The sequence below is a fragment of the Zingiber officinale genome, chromosome 4A (genome assembly GCF_018446385.1).
Source record: "Zingiber officinale cultivar Zhangliang chromosome 4A, Zo_v1.1, whole genome shotgun sequence".
Classification (NCBI taxonomy): Eukaryota; Viridiplantae; Streptophyta; class Magnoliopsida; order Zingiberales; family Zingiberaceae; genus Zingiber; species Zingiber officinale.
Genome location: NC_055992.1, coordinates 139,167,142 through 139,189,228, shown reverse-complemented (window position 1 = coordinate 139,189,228; position 22,087 = coordinate 139,167,142). Strand labels below are relative to the sequence as shown.

General features: G+C 36.3%; 2 protein-coding genes, 1 long non-coding RNA gene and 1 pseudogene across 5 annotated transcripts in view; all 4 read left to right on the top strand.

The window, feature by feature from the left end:
• The window catches only part of LOC121971456 (delta-1-pyrroline-5-carboxylate synthase 1-like), a 64,138-nt gene that overhangs the window by 8,998 nt on the left and 33,053 nt on the right, over positions 1 to 22,087 (top strand). Inside the window, exons 18-21 of one of the 2 annotated variants that reach the window (XM_042522733.1) lie at positions 2,019 to 2,085; positions 2,182 to 2,252; positions 3,797 to 3,869; positions 4,393 to 4,624. The exons of the other annotated variant lie outside the window; for it this stretch is intronic. Of the exons in view, the coding sequence (XP_042378667.1) occupies positions 2,019 to 2,085; positions 2,182 to 2,252; positions 3,797 to 3,869; positions 4,393 to 4,416 (235 nt within the window). The 3' untranslated portion in view covers positions 4,417 to 4,624. Of the gene's footprint in view, positions 1 to 2,018; positions 2,086 to 2,181; positions 2,253 to 3,796; positions 3,870 to 4,392; positions 4,625 to 22,087 lie in introns of those variants that run through there. 2 annotated transcript variants of the gene reach the window in all.
• LOC121971460 lies at positions 8,690 to 10,885 on the top strand (annotated as a pseudogene).
• Positions 11,182 to 13,445, top strand: LOC121971461. The gene is made up of 3 exons (XR_006109141.1): positions 11,182 to 11,261; positions 11,884 to 13,207; positions 13,364 to 13,445. It is a non-coding gene; the product is annotated as an uncharacterized LOC121971461 (long non-coding RNA).
• On the top strand, positions 18,864 to 22,048 carry LOC121971457 (terpene synthase 10-like). Of its 2 annotated transcripts, none has more exons than XM_042522736.1 (7): positions 18,864 to 19,149; positions 19,239 to 19,524; positions 19,941 to 20,325; positions 20,739 to 20,957; positions 21,041 to 21,188; positions 21,257 to 21,502; positions 21,576 to 22,048. In XM_042522736.1, exons 1-7 carry the CDS (start codon positions 18,952 to 18,954, stop codon positions 21,870 to 21,872), a joined length of 1,779 nt encoding a protein of 592 aa, XP_042378670.1. In that variant the 5' UTR covers positions 18,864 to 18,951; the 3' UTR covers positions 21,873 to 22,048. The 2 variants fall into 2 exon arrangements, with proteins under 2 accessions (XP_042378670.1, XP_042378671.1); XM_042522737.1 differs by having other exon boundaries at positions 18,865 to 19,149; positions 21,041 to 21,179.

Below are 22,087 nucleotides of genomic sequence, written 5' to 3'. Positions count from 1 at the left end.
ATCCCATCATTGAGTTGGATGTTTCATGTGCATTATTTAATTCACATACATACTATTCACAATATTAATTTCTCTAAGTATCTTGTTGTGTTAAGATTAATTTTATCACTATTAGCATGTCTGCTCTAACCTATATCATCACATCATCATGTATCCATGTTTGTCCCATGTTTTGTTCAACTACTAGTTTGTAGTATGTTCTCTAACCTATGTGTACATATATTTTCAAGCTATCACATTTTATCTTTTATCCAAAATTTTTATACTAACTACTACATGCAATTTCGCTCATATAGTTAGGTTCCTTCATACAAATTCCAAGCTTGTTGCTTTGTAGGTCCAACTATATATGTTACACTATTATCCATTTTTGATCATGTTGGTTGAAATTTTGTTAATCATCATCCATCTAACACTGAAATAGACATGAGATCTAACAAAATCTCACCCTATGTCGGTAAAACGCTTACACTCTTACCCCCCTGAGGTCCTTGAAGCAAGTGGATGCAGACAAGTTAGCAGATGCTGATGCTTGCAGCCCTTGGAAGTCCTTACAGTGAGTAGAGGCAGGGTGTCAGCATAGGCTGGTGATGATCCCCTTCGCTTAGTTCGGACTTGTCTTCAGATCTTCAAAGGGGGAGTCACTGCTCTTTGATTTATGGAGTCGCCTGGATCTTCTTGGCGAGCAAATTACGCTCATCCTTTTGAAGGGAGAGGAAGATTCTGCCAAAGGTGCGAGAGTGGTGTGCAATCTTTGTTGCTAGAAGGAGAAGGTTTTTTAGGTGTCAAGTGTAGAGTGGTAACCCTGGTCACATGAGGATGGCCAGATTTACAGTATCTTGAGATGGACAAGCTGCTTGACTCTAAGGTGGAAGTGGTCGACAACCCCACTGGCTCTTTGGTTGCTGGTGCCGTTATGTTGTTCTGGCTGACAGGTTGTAAGTAGTCAGGGACCAATCAAGAGGAAAACAAGTAACCTTCCCTTAGTTTCTCTGAGTCTGTCATAAGTTGCATCATGTGGAGAAGAGGGCTCGAATGGAATCAGTGGATTCATCTGTGGGACAACCATTGCATGTGTCACTGTTTGGATTGACTTCCTTAGTGAGGTGGCTGGCAACTGCAGAGAAAAAGATGACAAATTACACAGAGACAGAGCAAAGGACTGTGAATGGTGGAGGAGATTGACCTAGACAGATATGGTGTCGTTAGTGTCTAGATGCCACATCGTTTGAGCAGATCGAGATCATGAGAAAAGAAGATGAGAGAAGTGAAAGAAGGATCCTTATTTTGGATCTTGTAGGAGATGTCATTACCGGGAGGCACGCCGAGTTCACAAGAATTTGAGGAGGATGAGCAAAGGACCTCACACAAGATGTGGAATGAATGTCTAACAATGAGGTCTGAGAGTGACGCGGAGGGATGAAGAGGAATGACTACAAGTTGTAGAAGGTTGATCAGGCATGTCTTGCAGGGCATGCAGTTGGCTGGTGGAACAACACTGCATGGTGTGGCAAGTTGATGTAGAACAAAGAGAGATGATAGCTGGAGAAATTGAGAAGGGAGAGAGATTTTGTATGAGTAAGGATGTTTGGATATCATGTAGAATTTGAGAATAGGAAATATTATATTCCATTTATATAGACTCTCGAACTAAACCCAGAAGAACTAATGCAGGATGAAACCTACTTGTTAAACTAATAACCTTCTTGATCCACTACATTGAACAAGCACAAAAGGCCTGTCATCCTGTCAAAAACCTCATAGAGGCTAGAGGGAATAAATGTGAGCTTAGCATGAATAAAGACAACATACTGTTCATATGGGATCCAAGGTTCAAAGTTTTGAAGAGAGGCAAAGGATGCTGCCTAGTTAGGAATTAAATTCTTGAAGAAGGGAAAATAATGCTGAGTTTGAATAATGTGTTGGCTGCTTTTTCTATTTTAATATGTACATATTTAGATAGTTAAATGTCTAGGCATTTATATAATAGAAGTTAAATATGCTTTCCCCATTTTCAGTGCTGCAGTATTTCACAATGCAAGCACACGCTTTTGTGATGGAGCTCGTTTTGGACTTGGAGCAGAGGTAAGCTTTCTTTCCTCTCAGTAAATGACTTCTCTAGTGTATATAAAAATTTGGAATATACTTTTTTAATGATATTTTTGTTTATATCTTGAGAAGGTTGGTATAAGTACAAGTCGGATTCATGCTCGTGGACCTGTTGGAGTTGAAGGATTGCTCACTACTAGATGGTAAGTTGCATATTAATAAATTCAACCTGCTCAATTGATTATACTCTTCGTTCTTTTCTTTGCTTATAGACCTTGTAGGATTGCTTGTGTTAGATTATAACTAAAGCTATTGGCCACCTTAGCAAGATGATTTTTGCAAAACTAAACCTGATGCTCCTTATGAATAATATAAATAAAAAAATTAGTATAGATTTGATAACCAAAAAAATCATGATGTATTTGTTATAATGAAGAAAATAATAAGGTATCAATGTCTCAAGCATATCCTCCAAATTCTGTAATTTTACATTCTATTCACGAACCAAAAACCCAGCTTTTGGAGAATATTGTTTTTTTTTAATCAAAACATATATTTGTATAAAGAAACTATCAGAGAACAGATTATGATCTCATAGGAATTACAGGAGGATTTACATTAACACAGGAATCTCATATGTGGAATCTATATATTCTCGTACAGTTGTCTCATGCGTTTCACATTAACATAGTTTCCAATTGTAATTTTTATTATTATTCACAGATTACACGAGCAACACAATGTTCCCCTGATGTTTGTAAGTTCAACAAATATCTCGATATTTCCCGGATGGAGATAAAGCACAACTAACATTCAAGATTAAAATGAGCTAATGAACAAATATTTTGAACATTACATCGCACTGTGTATTAGCCCATAGCTAGTGCACTAATGAGATTGCATGGATACAAAGCTGCAGTAGTCTAGGCAGTTAGAGATAATGAAATTTAATTATCCATTTGAAAAGAAACCCCAGTTGTGATGAATAATTCATTTTTTTTTTTCTGTTTAAGTGAAATTATGAGAAAAGGCAATGTTCATGGTGTTGCATTTAGTAGTTGTTAAAGACAGTGGAAGAGAGTGGGGATAATTATTGGAGTTAATCTTAGGTACTACCCTCTGTCTTAATAGAGATTATCATTATTTTCATTTTACAACTAAGTATTCAATACTCTTCCTCAAACTAAAGCTAGTTCAATGATATTGTAAAACCCTATCTTATTATAAATATGTTCAACTCTTGAACCTTTCAAACATGTAAAATAATTTGTTAACTGACCATTAGAAGTAACAAAAGTGATATGTTCTCCTTGGAAAAAAGAATCTAGCTAACTTTCTAAGACTACTTCTTCCCTTAGACTTGATATAGCTCTTTTGTTAATGACGTCTGTAACTTCAATGAAGTGCATTTAATGAGCATCCTAGTTTTCTTAATGAAAATCCACGTAAAGGAAATGGAAAATCCACCAGTTATGTGGCCATAAAAAATAATGTATTTTTGAAACTATAATCAAGGACACAAAATGAAGCTTTCAGATAATCTAACCATTGATTAGAAATTCATTCTTCAATTCTGTTTGGTCCTCAATGTGCTATTATTGTTTGTTATAGAATATCGCCGTCTATTGCCTTCATGAGTAACTTTGCATGTCTTGGTGAATAGACATCATAAAAATGCTGCCTTTAGTGAATTTATAAAATATAAAATGTTCTTGCTATTGTATGAACTTTTTCTTCTTGTTTCTAGGATTTTGAGAGGTAATGGACAAGTGGTCGATGGTGATAAGGGATTAGTTTACACACACCGGCATCTTCCACTGGTAAGTCGCAAATTTCATTGCTTTGTTTTCTTCTTATTTTTTGTAAATGAATGCATGAGAGTTTGTCCAAACCTAGACTTTCGAGATGGCTATGGTGTAGATAAATTAGAATAGAGCTTTGGGCAAAAGAAGTTTGATTTTGCCTTATGGTCAATTAATCGGTCTGCCTAATCCTGTTTGTGTACCTTACATTTTTTATAAAGTAGCAAATCTATCGCAACCCTGAGATATTAGTATGTCTGTTATGGAATCGACACTCATGCTTGATCATTGGCGATGCTACATGAAACATTTGTTTCTAAAATCATGCAGACGGTTGAACCATTCCATTCTTCTATTCTTTGATACCGGGCTTAACCAGTTGAACTAGTAGCTTAGGCCGGTTTTAACTTAGGTCTCATCCCGTAACTATAGCATTTAGGTACAATGTCCATAAGAGTTCCTTCTTTAGTTACTGACATAATATTGTTTCCTCTAATACTCCTGCTATATACTACTTATCCATCTACGATACCTTTTACAGGCAAGCGAGCAACGAAGTGGTTAATCTTTTGGCTTTTCTACTATTCCAAGAGTGGATCTCCAATATTTCCAAGAGTTTTCGTTTCTTGCAGCCTAGAACTCTCCTCAAGTAGTTTAGATTTTTCCTTGAGTAGTTTAGTTGACGGTTCATCAAATGAGGTCACATCTTCACTGTTATAATAATTGTTATATTTATTTATTTATTTTTGATAAATTGCAAGCTTGGCTAGAAATTTCAAATTTGTTTTTCTTGATCTCTATTTTTTTTCAAGCATTACTAAGATTTGGTGGTTCTTTGGAAGAGATACAATAAAATGAGAACATTTCATTTTGCCTCATAATTGTTTAGCTTAGAAAATTATTTTAACCGTCCTTCCCAGAACCTTACCCCCACACACAAGGGCAGCTTTAGAATAGATTTGGGGATTACAAAACCATTGGTGATAAAATGAATTTTCAAAAACCTCGAGAGCCTTTTGTCTTCTCTTCCTCCGACTCCACAATCTTTCGGCATCGATCTGTCTATGTTTTCAACATCAATCTGTCTTCCCCCCTATTCATTTTTTTTTCTATTTCTCCAATGTTTTCGACGTCAAATTTGGAATGCAAACATGCTATTTTTGGATCCCTAATTCGTCTGGTGACCTATGTATGCTTTGAGTCGTCTGACCATAGTTGAACTGTAAAAAAAAGAAGCCTATTTCATTCCACCCTACTAGACTAACACCTTTTAATAACATTATTTGTGCACAATTCACTCTTCCATGTTTCTCCTCTGTATCGTCACAAAGAAATAGAAGAATTACAAGGTGCAATGCACTGCACTCTGCATCTTCAATTCTTAACTTGTTGGTGCTGCAATAACTTGTCAGTGGTATGTCTCAATGAGTGGAGCAGAGTTTGAATTCCAAATGGGATGAATATGTTAGAGGTCGGCTTTTGAATGTTTTGGATTTATCTACCTTCAAAATTGATGCACCTGGATTATGAAAAAAAAACTATCAGTACTTAATTTCCAGAGACGAAGGAATATTAAACTAGCAAAGGAGAATCAAAATTGTTCTTTTCCCCTTCTAATTAATAGGAGTTTTCCTTTTGAGCCGAAAGATTAAGCACAAGAGCATTGAATAAGATTAGATCACGTGCAGAATCAGCTTTGCAGATCTTTGCTGATATCACTTTGATCAGGCACAATTATCTCTTAAAATTTTAATCACTAACATGTGGAGATGCAAGTGTAGCCTTTAGATTGTTTTTTTTAGAAAAATATTTAAAGAAAAAAAATAGCATTCAGCAATTTGCAATGTCTTTTTGGATCTTGTTTGCAGGAATCCTTGTTGGCTCAATGAGTCAGATCGTGTTTTGTCGGTCCATGATGTGTTTGATTCTGTTTCGAACATGATTCGGTCAGTATTTCAGGTTTTATTATCAAGGGTTGAGGTTAAGTTTATTGCTTTTGCCCCAAACAAGGAATTCATCTCGGCCGGCTACGAATTCACAATTTCCTCATAATGTACTTTTGACGGAACTAGTTCCGTCCACCCTTGCTGAATTCACCTCCGTCGAGCTAGTTCGGTCTTGAATGAACTCTTTGTTGGATTACAATTTCTACATCCAAACATAGCACTGGCCTTGGTGCCTCACAATGAGAACCTTCTTCGTGGAAGGAGGAGCTTGAGTTTATGTCAAAAGAAGCAGTTAAAAATGGTCCAAGACCGAGCGCAATCTGTTTCAAAATGATTAGTCACTCGAGAAGAGGTATGGACCCTCACAGTCACACTTGACCAAAGAGACATTAAAAGGCACATGGAAGTGCTCAAGGGAGGCACCCTTCTCATTACTGTTGCATTGTTGCTGGTATGGCGAAGAGAAGAGAAGAGAAAAGAGAAGAATGCAGCAACACCTGTGGCTCAAGGAAGCATCCAAAGGGATCGCATTGATCCTTGTTGATAGAGATCGGGATTGGATCATGCGATCCTTTTGGATCCCTCCTCCGGCCACAATTTATTCCTACTACCTCCTTCCTTTTATTCTCGATAAAATCTCGCTGAATTCTGCAGGTAAACTTCCTCCGTGTCTAGTTCTGATCCAAAAGCAGATTTTGGTGACCTTGTTTTTCTTCAAAACTCGAAACTCTGTTTTCCCTTCTTTTTTTTTGTGATTCCTTGAAAGAGCAGATTGAAGAAATTTGGAGTCTGAATAGTGTGGTCTATCAGTGTTTTCAAATCCGAACTGGAACCTGAATCGATGGTTTAACTGCTTAGTTCTTTAGACCATGGGTCTTCCCGTTAAAAATAGGCCAAAAATCAAGTTCTTTTGAAAATGTTCAATTCAATGAAGAATAATAGTCCAGCGTACAGAGTTGTTATCAATACGGATCTTAGGGAAGGATTGAATAATATTGGATGTATTGTATGTAATTTTATTCTATATTATAAGAGATTATTATTTTTGCGATTTAAAATCATATCACAGCAATTTATTAGATTCAATATTTTACATAATTTTTTTCTCTCTCGATTAGACACTTATCAACCTAAAGAAATTGCGACCAAAATTTTAGATTTAATGTACACTACTTACAGCCCCCAAAAATATACTTACATAGACGGATCAATGGGCGATTAAATCAATTGCCTTTGATGCACTTTAGAGAAAAATATTGACTTACCATATTTCAAGTGGGAGAGTGAACATTATAATTTACAATAATAAGGGTATGAGTTTGAGCAAGGATTTCAAATTTATTTATTTTATAAGATTGTAAAATAAATAACTATTAAATAATTAAAAATCTACTATAAGTGTGCTTTATAAAGGTAAATTTGTATCTGCTCCTTTAGTTTTGAAAATAAAAATAAAAATAAAAATTGTTTATATTTGATTCATAAATTAATATTGTGTAATTATTTAAATGGATTTATTTGATATCGACAACTTTCTGAATTAGACCTTTATGTTTTATAACCCAAATTGCACACTTTTTATTTTTAGGGCCAAATTACACTCCACTATTTTACCAAGTAATTTGATTAAAAAAAATCAAACTATGTAAAATTAATTAAGTAAATTACAGGAGATAATAATTTAAAAGGATAATATAAATATTTTAACTTTGATTAGTAACAAAATAATTTTAAAACTATATTAGTAAAAATTAGAATTGTTATCGAGGACACTGCAATTTCAAAAATATTAAAATAATACTTTATTAATGTGGTAGTAACTTTGACTAAATTGACTCCTTGGTCAAAATTACTACTCATAAAATATTATTGTATTAAAATATATTTGTAATTTAATAAAAAAATATTCAAATTTAGTGAAAATTAAATCAACTTAATCAAATTCATAATTCATTTCAATACTAATTTAGCATTTTTTTATATTATAATAATTTTAAACAAAGTTGTCATATATTATAATAATTTTGAATAAAATTATTAGATGAGGTTTTATTAGACACACGAAATTGATAATAATAGATAAAATTTACGGTTCACTTCTCAATCACAATTTAAATTTTACATACAATTATTTCTATGTCCAAAAAAATTTTATTTCTATTACTTAACCAAATATAATGAATATTAGTTTATCTAATTATTCCTCATATTTTTAAGTAAAAAAATTTAAAAAGAAGTATAATTTTTCTGAAATTTGGCATATTAAAATAGAATTTAGTATATTTTTTTTATCAAATTGAGAATGATTTTTTTCCACCTCAATTGGATGGAAAATAAAATATATTCTCTTTAAATGATGCTTAATTAGATGGAAAATATATTAGATTTCTCTTTAAACATGCTAAATTTATGAGAAATTATATTAAATAAAAAAAAAATCATACTCAATTTAATAGAAAATATATTTATTCTAATTTAAAGTACTAAATTTAAAAGAAATTATACTTATTTTAAAAATTTTTGTATCTAAAAAATATAAGGTGAAATTAGGTAACGATATTTTTATGAGGGAGTAAAACTTTGCATATAGGAAATGGAAATAAATTTTTTTTTTTTTTTTTTTTATAGGGAGACTTGCATGTAGAATTGAAGGTGTGATAGGAGATTTTAAGACAATTTGCCGATAATAAAAGGTGCTGTGTAAATATTTTTGAAATAGTAAGGCGGTTAAACAAACGGTTAAGGCAATTATGGAAACTCCGAGGACTGGTTTGGTAATCGCAGTTTAATATTTCCTTATTAGGATGGTTTTAAGTGGCCCCCAACGCCACCAAGAGCCAATCACCCGGCACCTTTTTGCCCTTTTGCTCCTCGTGCCTTTCAGTTTCCCATCTCAAAGAGCGCACTCGAAAAGGCAAAGGCCACCACCAATTCAATCAGTGGAAGCTACGCTTCGTCCATCCATAGCCATTTAGATCCCCACTCCTTCCTCACTCTTCCTCCTCCAATCCATGTAAACCAAGGTCAGAGTAGAAGACGAAGCTGACTTCTGGCGATTTCTGGTGGCTGGCTGCTTTCCGTAGTCTATAGGTTCGATTTCTTCGAAATTTTCACAGATCTTGATTGGGAGCGGTCAAAATTGATGCTTTGGGGCGATCGATGAGTCTGCGCTCGATCGGTGATTAAATACCGTTTGATTCTTTCCGGGCGCTCTTCTTCTCACCCTTCTCCTCTTCCTCCTTCAATCCACGCAACCAAGGTCTGAGGAGAAGACGAAGCTGGCTTCTCGTGACTTCTGGTGGCTGGCTGGTTTCTTCGAAGTTTTCACAGATCTTTGATTGGGAGCGATCAAAATTGATGCTTTAGGGCACTCGGTGAGTGTATGTTCGATCGGTGATAATATCCCGTTTGATTCTCTCTGCGGATTTTGCGTTCCAAGAGAGGAGTCTGGGAGATGATGGCGAGATTTCTTCCTCCCGCGTCGATACAGTGCTTCCCCAGATCAAGTTGGTTCCTTGGCGAGAAAAGGAACTGGGGCGGGTTCGTGGCTGGAAACTGGACTCGGGAAGAGAACAAGCTGTTTGAGAATGCTCTGGCTGAGTTCGACAGGGACACCCCTGACCGCTGGGAGAAGGTGGCGGCTTATATCCCGGGCAAGACCGCGAGGGACGTTGAGAGCCATTACCGTAATTTGTTGGAAGATGTGAGCAAGATAGAAGCTGGACGGTTTCCATGTCCTGGCTATGATTCTTCTTCTTTTAGTATGGAGTGGGATAGCGATTACGGCTATGAAGCTGTGAAGCAACCTTATTGCATCGGCAGGAAGAGGTCAGGGGCGTGTGCATCAGATCAAGAAAGAAAAAAAGGAGTCCCATGGACTGAAGAAGAGCACAAGTAAGTCACTTAGATACTATGCTCATTCAGTTTCATAAGCTTTGATTCACTAGCATATTGTCATCTATGAAGTTGGTGTTTAGCTTACATAAATCTGTTTGGTGTACCTTGTAACTTATGTAGTTTATGGCTGCTGGTGCTTGAACTGAATCAGCCTGGTTTTGAAATATTGCGATTTCTTGTGTTCCAAATGATAGATCTAAATGGGCATGCTTTAGATTTAAGTAGTAATAGCAGAAGTTTTTCATTCAGTTGAAGCTTTACTATGATATCATAGAATGACTTTGAGTCCTGCTCATCTTCTATTATTCTTTTGTTAATCTTTCTTACAAGCCTTTTTGTTTGAACCATTTCATTATTGTCCATGGCTCAAGTTTAATCCAACTTGATTCTGAAATAGGATGAGGATGGTAAACCATAAATCTCTATTTAGCTTCTTCCTAATGGCTACTTAATCGATCTTTAACATGTTAACTAAATACTCAATTTGTTGTTTTTACAGGCGATTCCTACTCGGACTTAAAAAGTATGGTAAAGGGGATTGGAGAAATATTTCTAGGAACTTTGTGATTACTAGGACCCCTACTCAAGTTGCTAGTCATGCCCAAAAATACTTCATCAGACTAAATTCGGGTGGCAAAGACAAGAGGAGATCCAGTATACACGACATTACTACTGCCAATTTGCCAGATAATAGGCCTCCTTCCCCGTCTCAATCATCTGTTCTCACCACTCAGTTAGTCTCATTGCCAGGTCCCTACTCAACTAACCATTCAGATTGGCCTGATGAAGCAACTGGTGTTCTAAGTTCATTAATTAAAGGAAGTCAGTTCATGCAAACCCATCATGGAACAGCAACCTTATGAGATGAAGATAGAAGCTCATGCATCTAGGAGTTGCATTCGTCATGGTGTTGTGGTTCACAGCATCTAGAAGTCATCATCACCTTCATGGTTGAGATTATCTATATGTGAGGATTGAACCTACGGCGAATGAATGATTAGATTTCCCCACGATGTAGGGAGAATTCGTGGTTCTCTTCTTCCCTGTATTCTTCTTCTTCCTCATGATTTATACTATACCACTATACAGTACATAAATAAAGTTGTAACTCAGCAAGGCACTAGCCTGTGTTCTTTCTCTTATGTACTTCGATGCTATAAGATATGTGTGCAAGAAGCACACCTTTTCTAATTTGATGTCCAAAAGTAATCTGATCACTGTATCAGTTTGCTAAGGCCAAAAGCACTTATGAGTTGATGCACTAAAGTGACTTCTGGTGCAGGCCAAGAGCAGAATCGGTTCAAAACTGGTGTCTTAACGGGAGGACAAATGCATGTTTGTGTTGTACCTCTATTCTCAGCTTCCCTCTACTAAATTTGGCGTGAGCTTGTATGATATGTATCCACAGTCTTAAACTTGATCGTGTGTTTGTTCACTCTAGTTTCACGTCTGAGATTAGTATGATTCTGTTGCTTATGGTGACTGCAGGGCTTCAGGAAACAATTTTTCCTACGATTAAAATAGGATGAAAGTGAACAGATGGACGATAAGCAGAGAACCATAAAAGGTAAGTTCACTTATATTGTTGCTAATTCGTCATTGCAACCAACGATAAGGGTTATGGGGATGAGTCACTGGGCATTTTCTTACATGGCAACTTTGTTTATGGGCCAGTTTCGCCACTTAAACTAGACTGATTTTTTCCAAACTAATATCTTGCCTGTGTCCCATTGCCACTCTGGCCACTTTCACTATAGTTGGATCTGAGTCTCTGTTCCACTATCTCGGCATCTCGTTCCTCTCTTCTTTTTTTTTTCAGCAGTCTTATTCTTTGATTGTTATGGGTATTCTCGTATAAAGCTAAACTCTGACCAACAGAAAGAAACTGTTTCCACAGTATCAGATAGTCAGAGTTGCCTTCTTTGATGCTGCACTATCATATCCTGAATCTTCTTTTCATTTACATTGTTAACTCATTTTCGATGAATGTGAAAATTCCGGTGAATGAATTTTTGGGCCCTAAACATTGCTATAGAGAGAATAGATCCTGTTCATAAATGTTATCTGGAACAAGGATTGAATGAGCATCTATAACATTTGTGTTAATTAGCTTGATTCAGTATGATATTCTCCTATTCTTTTCATTTTCTCATGTGCTTCATCTGCCACTGTTGCTATTGCTGAAATAGCATTGATGCCATGGCTGCAACTATGAGCAAGTGCCACAGCACTGGTCCCACAATTTGCTAAACAAAAGGCAAAAATAAGAATCAAGCCAATAGAAAACAGCAAATGTTCACACTTTTGTCAGGTATGTGACATCAAACTCCATTTTCTTTTGGCAAGATGCTGAAACCTTTTGTGCCAGCTGTATCAAGTTTTTAGCTTTGAATAAGACCTGATGCATGACATCTTGCCCCCTTTTTTTTTTTTTTTTTTTTGTTTTGGTCTGTTTCACAACTGTTCAAGGGCTTTATCTGCATCAACTAGGTGGGCTGTAAAGAGGTGCTTCCTTGCATTATTCCATGGGCAGTACTGTTTGAGTGCCGATAATATATATCTGAAGAAAGTGTCATGGTTTGGTCTAATAGGGAATTTGATTTGTTAAGTTGGTGATGCAGCACCAAATCGAACTTTGAACCATCCAGAAACTTGAAATGAAATTAATGAAATAAAGAAGGAAAAAATCTCACCCAGAAGAAAAATTCTCTTATACAAAGAAGTAAAATTGGAAATTGTATTAATTCAAAGATAATTAAAATATTTGACTCTACTATAGACTTCTCTTAGATTTAATTGAACAACAAATATAGAAATAAATATTCTAAATAAAAGAACTCCATTTCCTTTTGGCAAGATGCTGAAACTTTTTGTGCTAGCTGTATCAAGTTTTTAGCCTTTGATTAAGACCAGATGCATGACATCTTGCTCTTTTTTTTCTTTGCTCAAACCTTCTGTTATGCTATACTTCATATCCTGAATGTTCTTTTCATTTACATCGTTAACTCATTTTTGATGAAAGATAAGTACTTAACGGGGTGCATAAGCTTAATGTGGAAATTCTGGTGAATGAATTTTTGGGCCGTAACATTGTTATATCCTTAATGTTCTTTTCATTTACATTGTTAACTCATTTTCATGAAGGATAAGTACTTAACGGGGTGCATAAGCTTTATGTGAAAATTCTGGTGAATGAATATTTGGACCTTAACATTGCCATAGAGAGAATAGATCCTGTTCATAAATTGTCATCTGGTAGAAGGATTGAATGAGCATCTACAACTTTTGTGTTAATTAGCTTGACTCAGTGTGATATTTATTTTCCTCCTAAACACTCTCATTCTTTTAATCTTCTCATGTGCTTTGTTCATCTGCTACTGTTGCTATTGCTGAAAGAGCATTGATGCCAAGGCTGCAACTATGAGCAAGTGCCACAGCACAGACTCCACAATTTGCTAAACAAGAGGCAAAAATAAGAATCAAACCAATTTAATAAAGCTCCACTTTTGACCGGTATGTGACATCAAACTCCATTTCCTTTTGGCAATATGCTGGCACCTTTTGTGCAAGCTGTATCAAGGTTTTAACTTTGATTAAGACCTGATGCATGACATCTTACCTTTTTTTTCCTCTGTTTTTTGCACCTTTGTTCTGTTTCCAACTGTTCAGGGGCTTTATCTGCATCAACTAGGTGGGCTGTAAAGAGTGCTTCCTTGCATTATTCCATGGGTAACTACTGTTTGACTGGGATGCATAAGAGTACTGGCAATAATATATATATATATATATATAATGGTTAAGTTGTTGATGCAGCATCATTTCGAACTTTGAACCATCCAGAAACTTGAAACGAAATTAATGAAGCAAAGGAAATAATCTTACCCACTACCCAGAACAAAAAAAACTCTCTTGCATAACAATGTAAAATTGAAAATTATATGAATTCAAAGATAAAAAACAACAAAATAACAACCAAGTCTTTTTCCACGTATGAATTCAAAGATAATTAAAATATTTGACTTCTCACTTAATTATATAATAAATATAGAAATAAATACTCTAAATAAGAAAATTATGCTATGTGATATGGTGGGCTGTGAGTGATCCCAAAGATAAGGTGAGATTGAGAGTCAAGTTGATGTGACGGTTAAAGTTTAGATGAGGTGACACTCAAAGTCAGAGTGTATATATCTGGACAAATCACCTCTCAGAAATAAGTCTCCTAGTATAAACTTGGGCAGTCACACAGTTGATCGGACCTGGGCCCAGCTCTCCACTTCTCCAATACAAGGTTCTCAGCATACAATCAATCGGTCTCAGAGTTGGTCGGACCTACGAGCTTAGCTCCTCACTTCACAGAGGTAGGGCTCCCGGTCTACAGCTGCTTGGTCCCATGGTCAGTCGGATCTATGGGGCTTAACTCCCTATTTTTCCAATACAAGGTTCTCAGTTTACAGTCGATCGGCTCTCGGATTGATCAGACCTACATGACTCAGCTCTCCACTCCTCGTGAACAAGTCTTTCAGCATACATCCATCCAGTCTTAGAGCCGACCGGACCTCCAGACTCAGTTACTCATCTCTCCTGAGCACTGTTGAAATAGTGATATATGTTTAGTCCCACGTTGAAAAGAATGAAGATGTTTGATAGACTTATTAAAGGATGTGCATCAAGTGTGTTGTATTTAATTGGTGACCTTGGTAACCAAGTGGAGCATATTTATATATATGTCAAAGATGGGCACTTGGGCACTTGTCCGCTCATGAATAGGTGTCTCCACAACCTTTCTCAAAGGTTGCATTGTTCACTATATATACATCCTTTTAACATCTTCTCGGTAATCACTTTTTATTCTCTAACTTGTCTTGGGAGAATCTATAGAATTGCTGCTGTCTATAGATTCTACGTTGTTTTGAGTATCCTGGAGGGAATTTATCGCTAAAACCCGGTAGCAACATAGTGGGGGCAAAATTTCCTTAAGGAAAGTGATTCACGCTCAAAACAAGGTTCCATCTTCGTACTGCTTCCAACAAGCACAACTCCCAACCTATATCCTCCGGTCCTAGAGCCGATCGGACCTTCAGACTCAGTTCCTCATTTTTCTTGGGCGTGACTCCCAGTTACATCAGCCCAGTCCCAGAGTTGATCCGATCTCCTCTAGGAGACAACATTATCAGAGAATACATAATTCAAAACCTTCCTCTGTCTAGAGGAAGATTGTTATACATACTCCATCATTCGACATATTCCGACACAAGACATGTTCTACCTTATCATTATTACAGAGGTTATGAGAGATGATATAAAAAGAAGTTCTCTCCGTTAACCAAGTACGTTTACATACATGTACTCATGCGTACGCACGCCTAGGTATTCATATTTACAGTTCTACTATTTATCTTCTTCTTCATTTCACTCCGTTATTGTTTTGACTTGAGCGTCAGAATGTCTGCACCAGGGATCCCTTCTTGATTCTCGCTTTAATATTTCCGTGGGCTCTATCTATAGTGTGCATGGGTCCGTAGGTCCAGGCTCCCGATTCGTCCACATGATCAGGTGCTTTAATTTTGTTTAGTCGTTTGCATTATTTTCCTCGGTGAAAAACTAGACTCATATCGGTTTGTCGTCTTAAATCTTTATTTATTTTCAAGTACAAGGAACAATTGCTTCAATCACTTTGGGTATGCTTCATTATTTTTATTCTCTGGACGTCACTTACCATGAGAAAGAAATTAATATATCTTATTTCTCTTTTTTGCACTTTAACTTTGAGATATTCTTTTTTGATCGTCCTTTCCAAATTTCAATTAGTAAATGAGTAAGAAAACGTGAGTTCGTTGTATGACGAAAATAATATTTATGTCTTCATTGAAATTATACGAGACAATAATGATGAGGATAATTTCGTAAAACTTGTAATAAAATCAACATACGAATACTCGAACTTCTCTAAGTAAATTTGTGTGCAAATAAATTAGAAAGTTAAACAGAAAAATATTATAATTAATTTTTTTCACACCAGATATTAGTTGGCCCCAAACTGAGAGAACACATGCACTCTCAATTCTCCATAAAATTTTACAATAGCCAGACATTGTCATTGATGCATGCTGAGTTTGATACTCAAAATGTTACATTAGATCTTTGTTTTTTTTGTCTGCTAAAGTACATTGTTTTGATAATAATCTACTATTCGATAATCTAATGGCTGATTCAGAGGAGGGAAGCTGTTTCTATAGAGTGAGACGATCAATTTTTTTGATTTCTGCACAAAGTGGGGAAAGTCGATATTGCTTTAACCTTTGTCTACCCATGGTCCCTGCGACGATTTTATTTCTTTGATCAATAGAGCTCTACTTGTGTCCCACTACTTTCTTGTTATTTCATTCTCGACTCCTCTACCCCACTCTTAACTATGACAAACCTCAACTTAGTTATCTCCATATGGTCTTAGTTATCGCGCCCGATCCCTTTGCCTCCTTGCTATTGTGCTTGCCCAAATAGCTCTGCTTCGACATGTCTTTCCTATCATCCCATTCTCCATCCTACCATTATTGTCATTGTTTATCTCTTTTGGTATCTCAATAGTTTGCTCCATAGTCTCCCTTCTTGTGAGTAAATTTTCTCCTTTACTTTTTTCTTATTTCTCTTCCCTAATTTATTAAATAATATTGATTTTTTTTTTTACTTTTATAATATAATTTATTTAATTATTTTTTTATTTTTAAATATTAAATATAGTTAAAGTGGTATCCTAAAACTATATTATATTATTTTGATAATCTATATTAGTATTTAATATTAATATTCTATCACTACTTAATTTTTATATTAATTTTTGAAGTATCTAAATATTGTTGAAACAGCCTTAATTATAAATTTATCAAACATTTTAATTAACTTTTAGAAACATGTTAAGGGCCAAATCACTCTGAGAAAATATTCCCAAACAACTGTGTTGGGTAGGAGCGAATAAGCTCCTTTGGTTTAACCAAAATCTTCGATAGCTCTATAAATGATTTCACCAAATTGATTGTTTTAATATCTACATGGTGATTGTATTTTCTTCGTATGAAAATTTCTATTAGATGCCTAATTGCTTGGTGTATAAGTCAGTGGCAAAATCCTTACATGTTATAATCTAAATGCTCTTCATTAGTTTTTTATGATGAAGTTTGTTTATTTTTAAAACTAATATTTGTTTTTTTATGTGTGTTGATTAATTTCCTTGCATAAAATAGAAAAGGCTCTAGTCATTGTTGTTCCTTCTAAAAAATCTCTTTGTCAACTAGATGTTAGTCGCAACTAAATGGACATTTAGGAGCCCCAAAAAGAAGAAAATAATAATAATAATAAGGCTAAAGAACTTGTAGCGTTGAGAAATATTGACACAAACTAAGTTAAGACTATCATTCTCTTTATGAATGATTCTATAAAAGAGTATCTTTTGGTTCATACACAAATTTAATAGTAATATGGTACAATACAATAATACAATTTGATAAGCTTTAGAAAAATACAATTTGATAGCACCTATAATAATAATAACTTAAGAGTGTAAATAATGAATAATACTTTTAAAAAATATATATGATTCCATGTGCTCGATCTTCTTCCAACATAGCGATCATGTCGCTCTACCTTTGAATGCATAGCGATCCTCTTCTCCCAGCATAGCGATCATGCTAATTATGTGGTCACTAGAGAGGCAGGATCCGATCCTATGAATGGTTTAAGGGAGTGATGAATGGTGTGACTGACATAGACAAAAAAAAAGTTTTTTTTTTATAGAAAATAATTTAATTGAATATTCAAGATGGGAAGAAATAAATAAAAAATCTAAGTATAATTAAATGGATCATGTAGCATAATGAAGAAAAAAAAGATAATTTTGCTAATTCCAAACGTCTTTCATTGCTAGTCCCAAGAAGATAAATCATAGTACAAAACAACCTCCTAGATGGGAAGATATTTAATCCTCAGGATAATGAATTTCGTGGGAATCAATCTTATCCAATAAAACAACAATTCGACTACGCTCGTGGGGTAAATGCCTTAGCATTAACTGTCGATGTTTTTAATTTCTCAAGAGAAAACTCACTTTGCAAGGCCAAATTGTAAAGAAGTCCTCACCAAGCTAGCATCCAAGCATCCTGGTGCTAGACTTGGTAATTACTTCACATACAAACCCTTTCCCTGTTCCATAACCCCCAGAGCATGAATATTATTTTTTCTCTTAATTTTCGAATTCTCTTCCTTGTTGTAACTTGGCTTGCATTTAAATCAGTATTGTTGTGGAGCACCAATCCTAGCAAAAGAATTGAGAAATTGGAGCACCAATCCTGGACTAGGTTCGGGCGCTCGGATCAGCTGGATGCCCCTTGGACGTCTCGCTTAGGGGGAGCCTTATTTGCACGGTCCGGGTGCCCGGAATCCTTCCGAGGGCCCGAATCAGGAATTTTATCCAAATGCGATGTGGCACGTCCCGTTACGACGGAAATAAAAGTTTATCTCTTTCTAGGTACCTGGAGCCTTTCTAAACGTCCCGATCAGAACTATAAATATAGCCATATATATATATAAAATTTTATGTGTGTTGATTAATTTTTTCGAATAAAATTGAAAAGGCTCTGGTCATTTACTCTTTGTCAACTAGATGTTTGTCGCAGCTAAATACACAAACTTGATAGTAACATGGTAGAACTTAGAATATAGTTTAATAAAATGTACGGTGTAATTTAATAGTATATGCATACAATACAATTTGATAAGACTTAGAAAAATACAATTTGACAGCACCTATAATAATAATAATAATAATTTAAGAATGTAAAGAATAAATAGTACTTCGAAAAATATATATATATATATATACATATAAATATCCTTTATAATAGCCGTGTCATTTGATTTTTAGACTATAATATATATTTATATATTTTTAAAACAAGCGCAATTTTAATTTTCTGATAACAAATTGTTTCGGTAGGCGCTTCCGTTTTCAAACACAGCCACCGTCTCGCACCTCCTGATTTTTCAAATCCACAATCAGAAAAGATTCCCTACCTGCAACTCGCACGTGTCCGTCACGGTATTTTCCCTCCGTCACGAGAATAGCGTGGCTCGATACATTAATATTATCGTATTTTTTAGTGCCCATTTTCATTTCTTATGAGATCATATCGTCAACACTCAACGCACATTATACATACCATACGACTCCATGTGCTAGATCTGCTTCTCCCAGCACAGCGATCATGTCGCTTTACCTTCACGCTGCTCCACTGCTGCACTCGCCTTCCGTCCGGCAGCTCCCTGCTCTTCGCCCCTCCACCACCACCCTCACGTGCCGCGCCGCCGCCGGGCCCTCGCCAGAGTCAAGGAGATCAGCCAACTACCAGCCCAGCTTATGGACTGACGACCACATACAAGCACTCACCGCCAACTCTCCGGCGGTCAGTAGACAATATAATGGCACAATGCAATCCTCCTCCTTCGACTACCTTCACGTTCAATATATAATGTGCAGTGAAACTAATTGCAGGTGGAGGAGCAGCAGCAGCAGCAGCCGCAGCGAAGCAGAATGAGGTTGCTGAAGGAGAGAATTAGGAAAGTGATGTGGGAGGAAAAGGAGGTGGAGGAGCAGCTTCGGCTGATCGACCAGCTGCAGCAGCTTGGAGTGGCTTACCATTTCAGGAAGGATATTGCAGACTCTTTGACGGCTCTTCATGCATCGCTTGAAGACTTGAGTTGGAAGTTTGGGGATAGCCTTCATGCCTCTGCACTTCTCTTCAGGCTTCTCAGGCAAAATAACTTGTCTATTTCTCAAGGTGAGTTATCAAATAGCCACTCTTTTAAAAATTATCAAAATAATGCTATATCCGTAATTTAATTATTACCCGAGATATTAAATTAAAGCAGCTTTGATTAAAGTTAATTGAGCTTCATTTTGGAGATACACTCTAATTTTAATTTGGTACCCAAAACACCCCCTCTATACTCCACCTTGGAGCATCTTTGACCAAATCTGCTCCAAAGTACTGAAGCAACTTGTTCTAAGGTACGAGAAATGTTGTGTAAATTAAAGCTGCATCATCTTGGAGCAGCAGCTTTGATTAAGCTACTCTAAGGTGGAGTACAGAAGAATATTTTGGGTATCATAATTATGACTCAAGCATTGTGTGCACTCATATGTGCAATATATACTGATTTGTTTGTTTGTTTGTTTGTTTGTCGAATATTGAAGATATTTTTGACAAATTTAGAGATGAGCGAGGCCATTTCACAGAGTGTCTAAAGAGCGATGTTGAAGGAATGCTTGCCTTGTATGAGGCTTCTTACTTTGCCAAAGAAGAAGAGGAGGTGCTGCATGAGGCCACGGAGTTCACGATTGAGCACCTCAAGGGTCTCTTGGAGAGTAGTAGGCTTGTTGATGGAATGGTCAGGGAGAAGGTGGGCCATGCTTTGGAGCTTCCATTGAATTGGAGGATGGAGAGATGGCACACCAAGTGGTTCATTGGAGTGTGCCAAAGAGAGGCCATGAGCATAAACCCTAATCTACTTGAATTTGCCATTCTAGACTTCAATGCACTTCAAAGCATCTACAAAAAAGAACTCGGAGCAGTCTCTAGGTAATAATATTTCTATATTTAGTTGCAAAAATCACTTGACTTATTGTCTAGCTTATTTATTTTCATGGAATTGTTATTCTAAATTTATAATAAATATAATAGATTAGATATGTTTAATTGGATTGAGTGGGTAGTCGATCAGAAGTAGGCTACGTGATTTGGATAGGATGGTCAAGTAATCAGAAGCAAGCTAAGTCAAGCCAATTGTTGTCTGGTCAATTATTTGCTCAAATGAGGTGATCAAATCGGACATATATAGATCCTATTTTATTCGTCATCTATTTCTCTCTAAGAGTCAAATACAACCCCTAAAGAAGAAAAGAAGAACCTCCTAACATATAGTTAGTTTATATTTAACAAGACACATAGTTCGATCCAAACTAATGTTAAATTTGTGCATGATAACGATACAGATGGTGGACAGAGCTTGGACTCGCTGAGAAGCTTCCATTTTCCAGAGACAGATTGGCTGAGAGCTACCTGTGGACTGTGGGCTGGGCATTTGAGCCTCAGTACTGGAGCTTCAGAGAGGCACAGACAAAAGGAGTATGCTTTGTCACAATGATTGATGATGTTTATGATGTCTATGGCACTTTGGATGAGCTTCAACTCTTCACTCATCTCATTGATAGGTAAACATAAATTAAGGGTGTCTTTCTAATTTTTTAGATACATGAACTTTACTTACATCACTGACTGAACTGATTAACTTCAGATGGGATGTTAATGCAATTGACGAGCTTCCAGACTACATGAAGATCTTATTTCTTGCCATCTTTAACACAGTGAATGATGCTGCTTATGAGATCATGAAACACAAGGGCTTCAATGTGTTGCCTTACCTCAAGAGAGCAGTGAGCAAAGTGATATACAAAGATTTAGACTGATCAGTCACCTAATTAATGCTTATGTTTTTTTGGTTTGTTTTCAGTGGGTGGACTTGTGCAAAGCATATTTAGTGGAAGCCAAATGGTACCACTCCGGCTACACACCAACACTCGATGAATACTTAGACAATGCGTGGATGTCGATATCGGTCCATGTGACTCTCACTAGTGCTTACTGCATGGCCGAAGAGTCAACTCAACGAGAATTAAGTGGTTTTTCGTATTACCCTGCCATTGCAAAGCCCTCGTGCACGCTTGCTCGGCTATATGATGATATAGCTACTTCGTCGGTATGCTGTTGTCGAGTAGTTTGTTTTTATTGCCTATGTTAAGTTTACAGGTTCTGCTCTTTGTGGTTTATAGGCTGAAATTGAGAGAGGCGATGTGCCAAAATCTATTCAGTGCTGCATGCACGAGCGAGGTGTTTCGGAAGCTGTGGCTCGTCGACAAATCAAGGAACTAATCAAGGCCAATTGGAGGTGTATCAATAGAGATTATGATGCTACTACGACTTCACTTGAGGGGCATCTAAAAAGAGTTGCAATCAACGTAGCTCGCACATTTCAATTCTTCTATCAACACGGGGATGGGTACGGAGAGGATCATGGAGAAACCAAGAATCAACTCATGTCGCTGTTGATGAACCCTATTGTAGTGTAGGAATGAACCGAAGGATGTCGTTCAAATATATATGTTGGACAACATGGTCTCTTACATACAGTGTGTGTCGAGCTCATTCTCCAGAAGAAGCTCCCGAGAGTCTGATGATGTGTCTTCTGATTGAACGATAACATTTGGGTGAATGAAATTGCAGTTGAAAATTTTCGTGCTGTTGAATTTCAGATTCTAAAGGAAACTGATAGTTCAGCAAACAA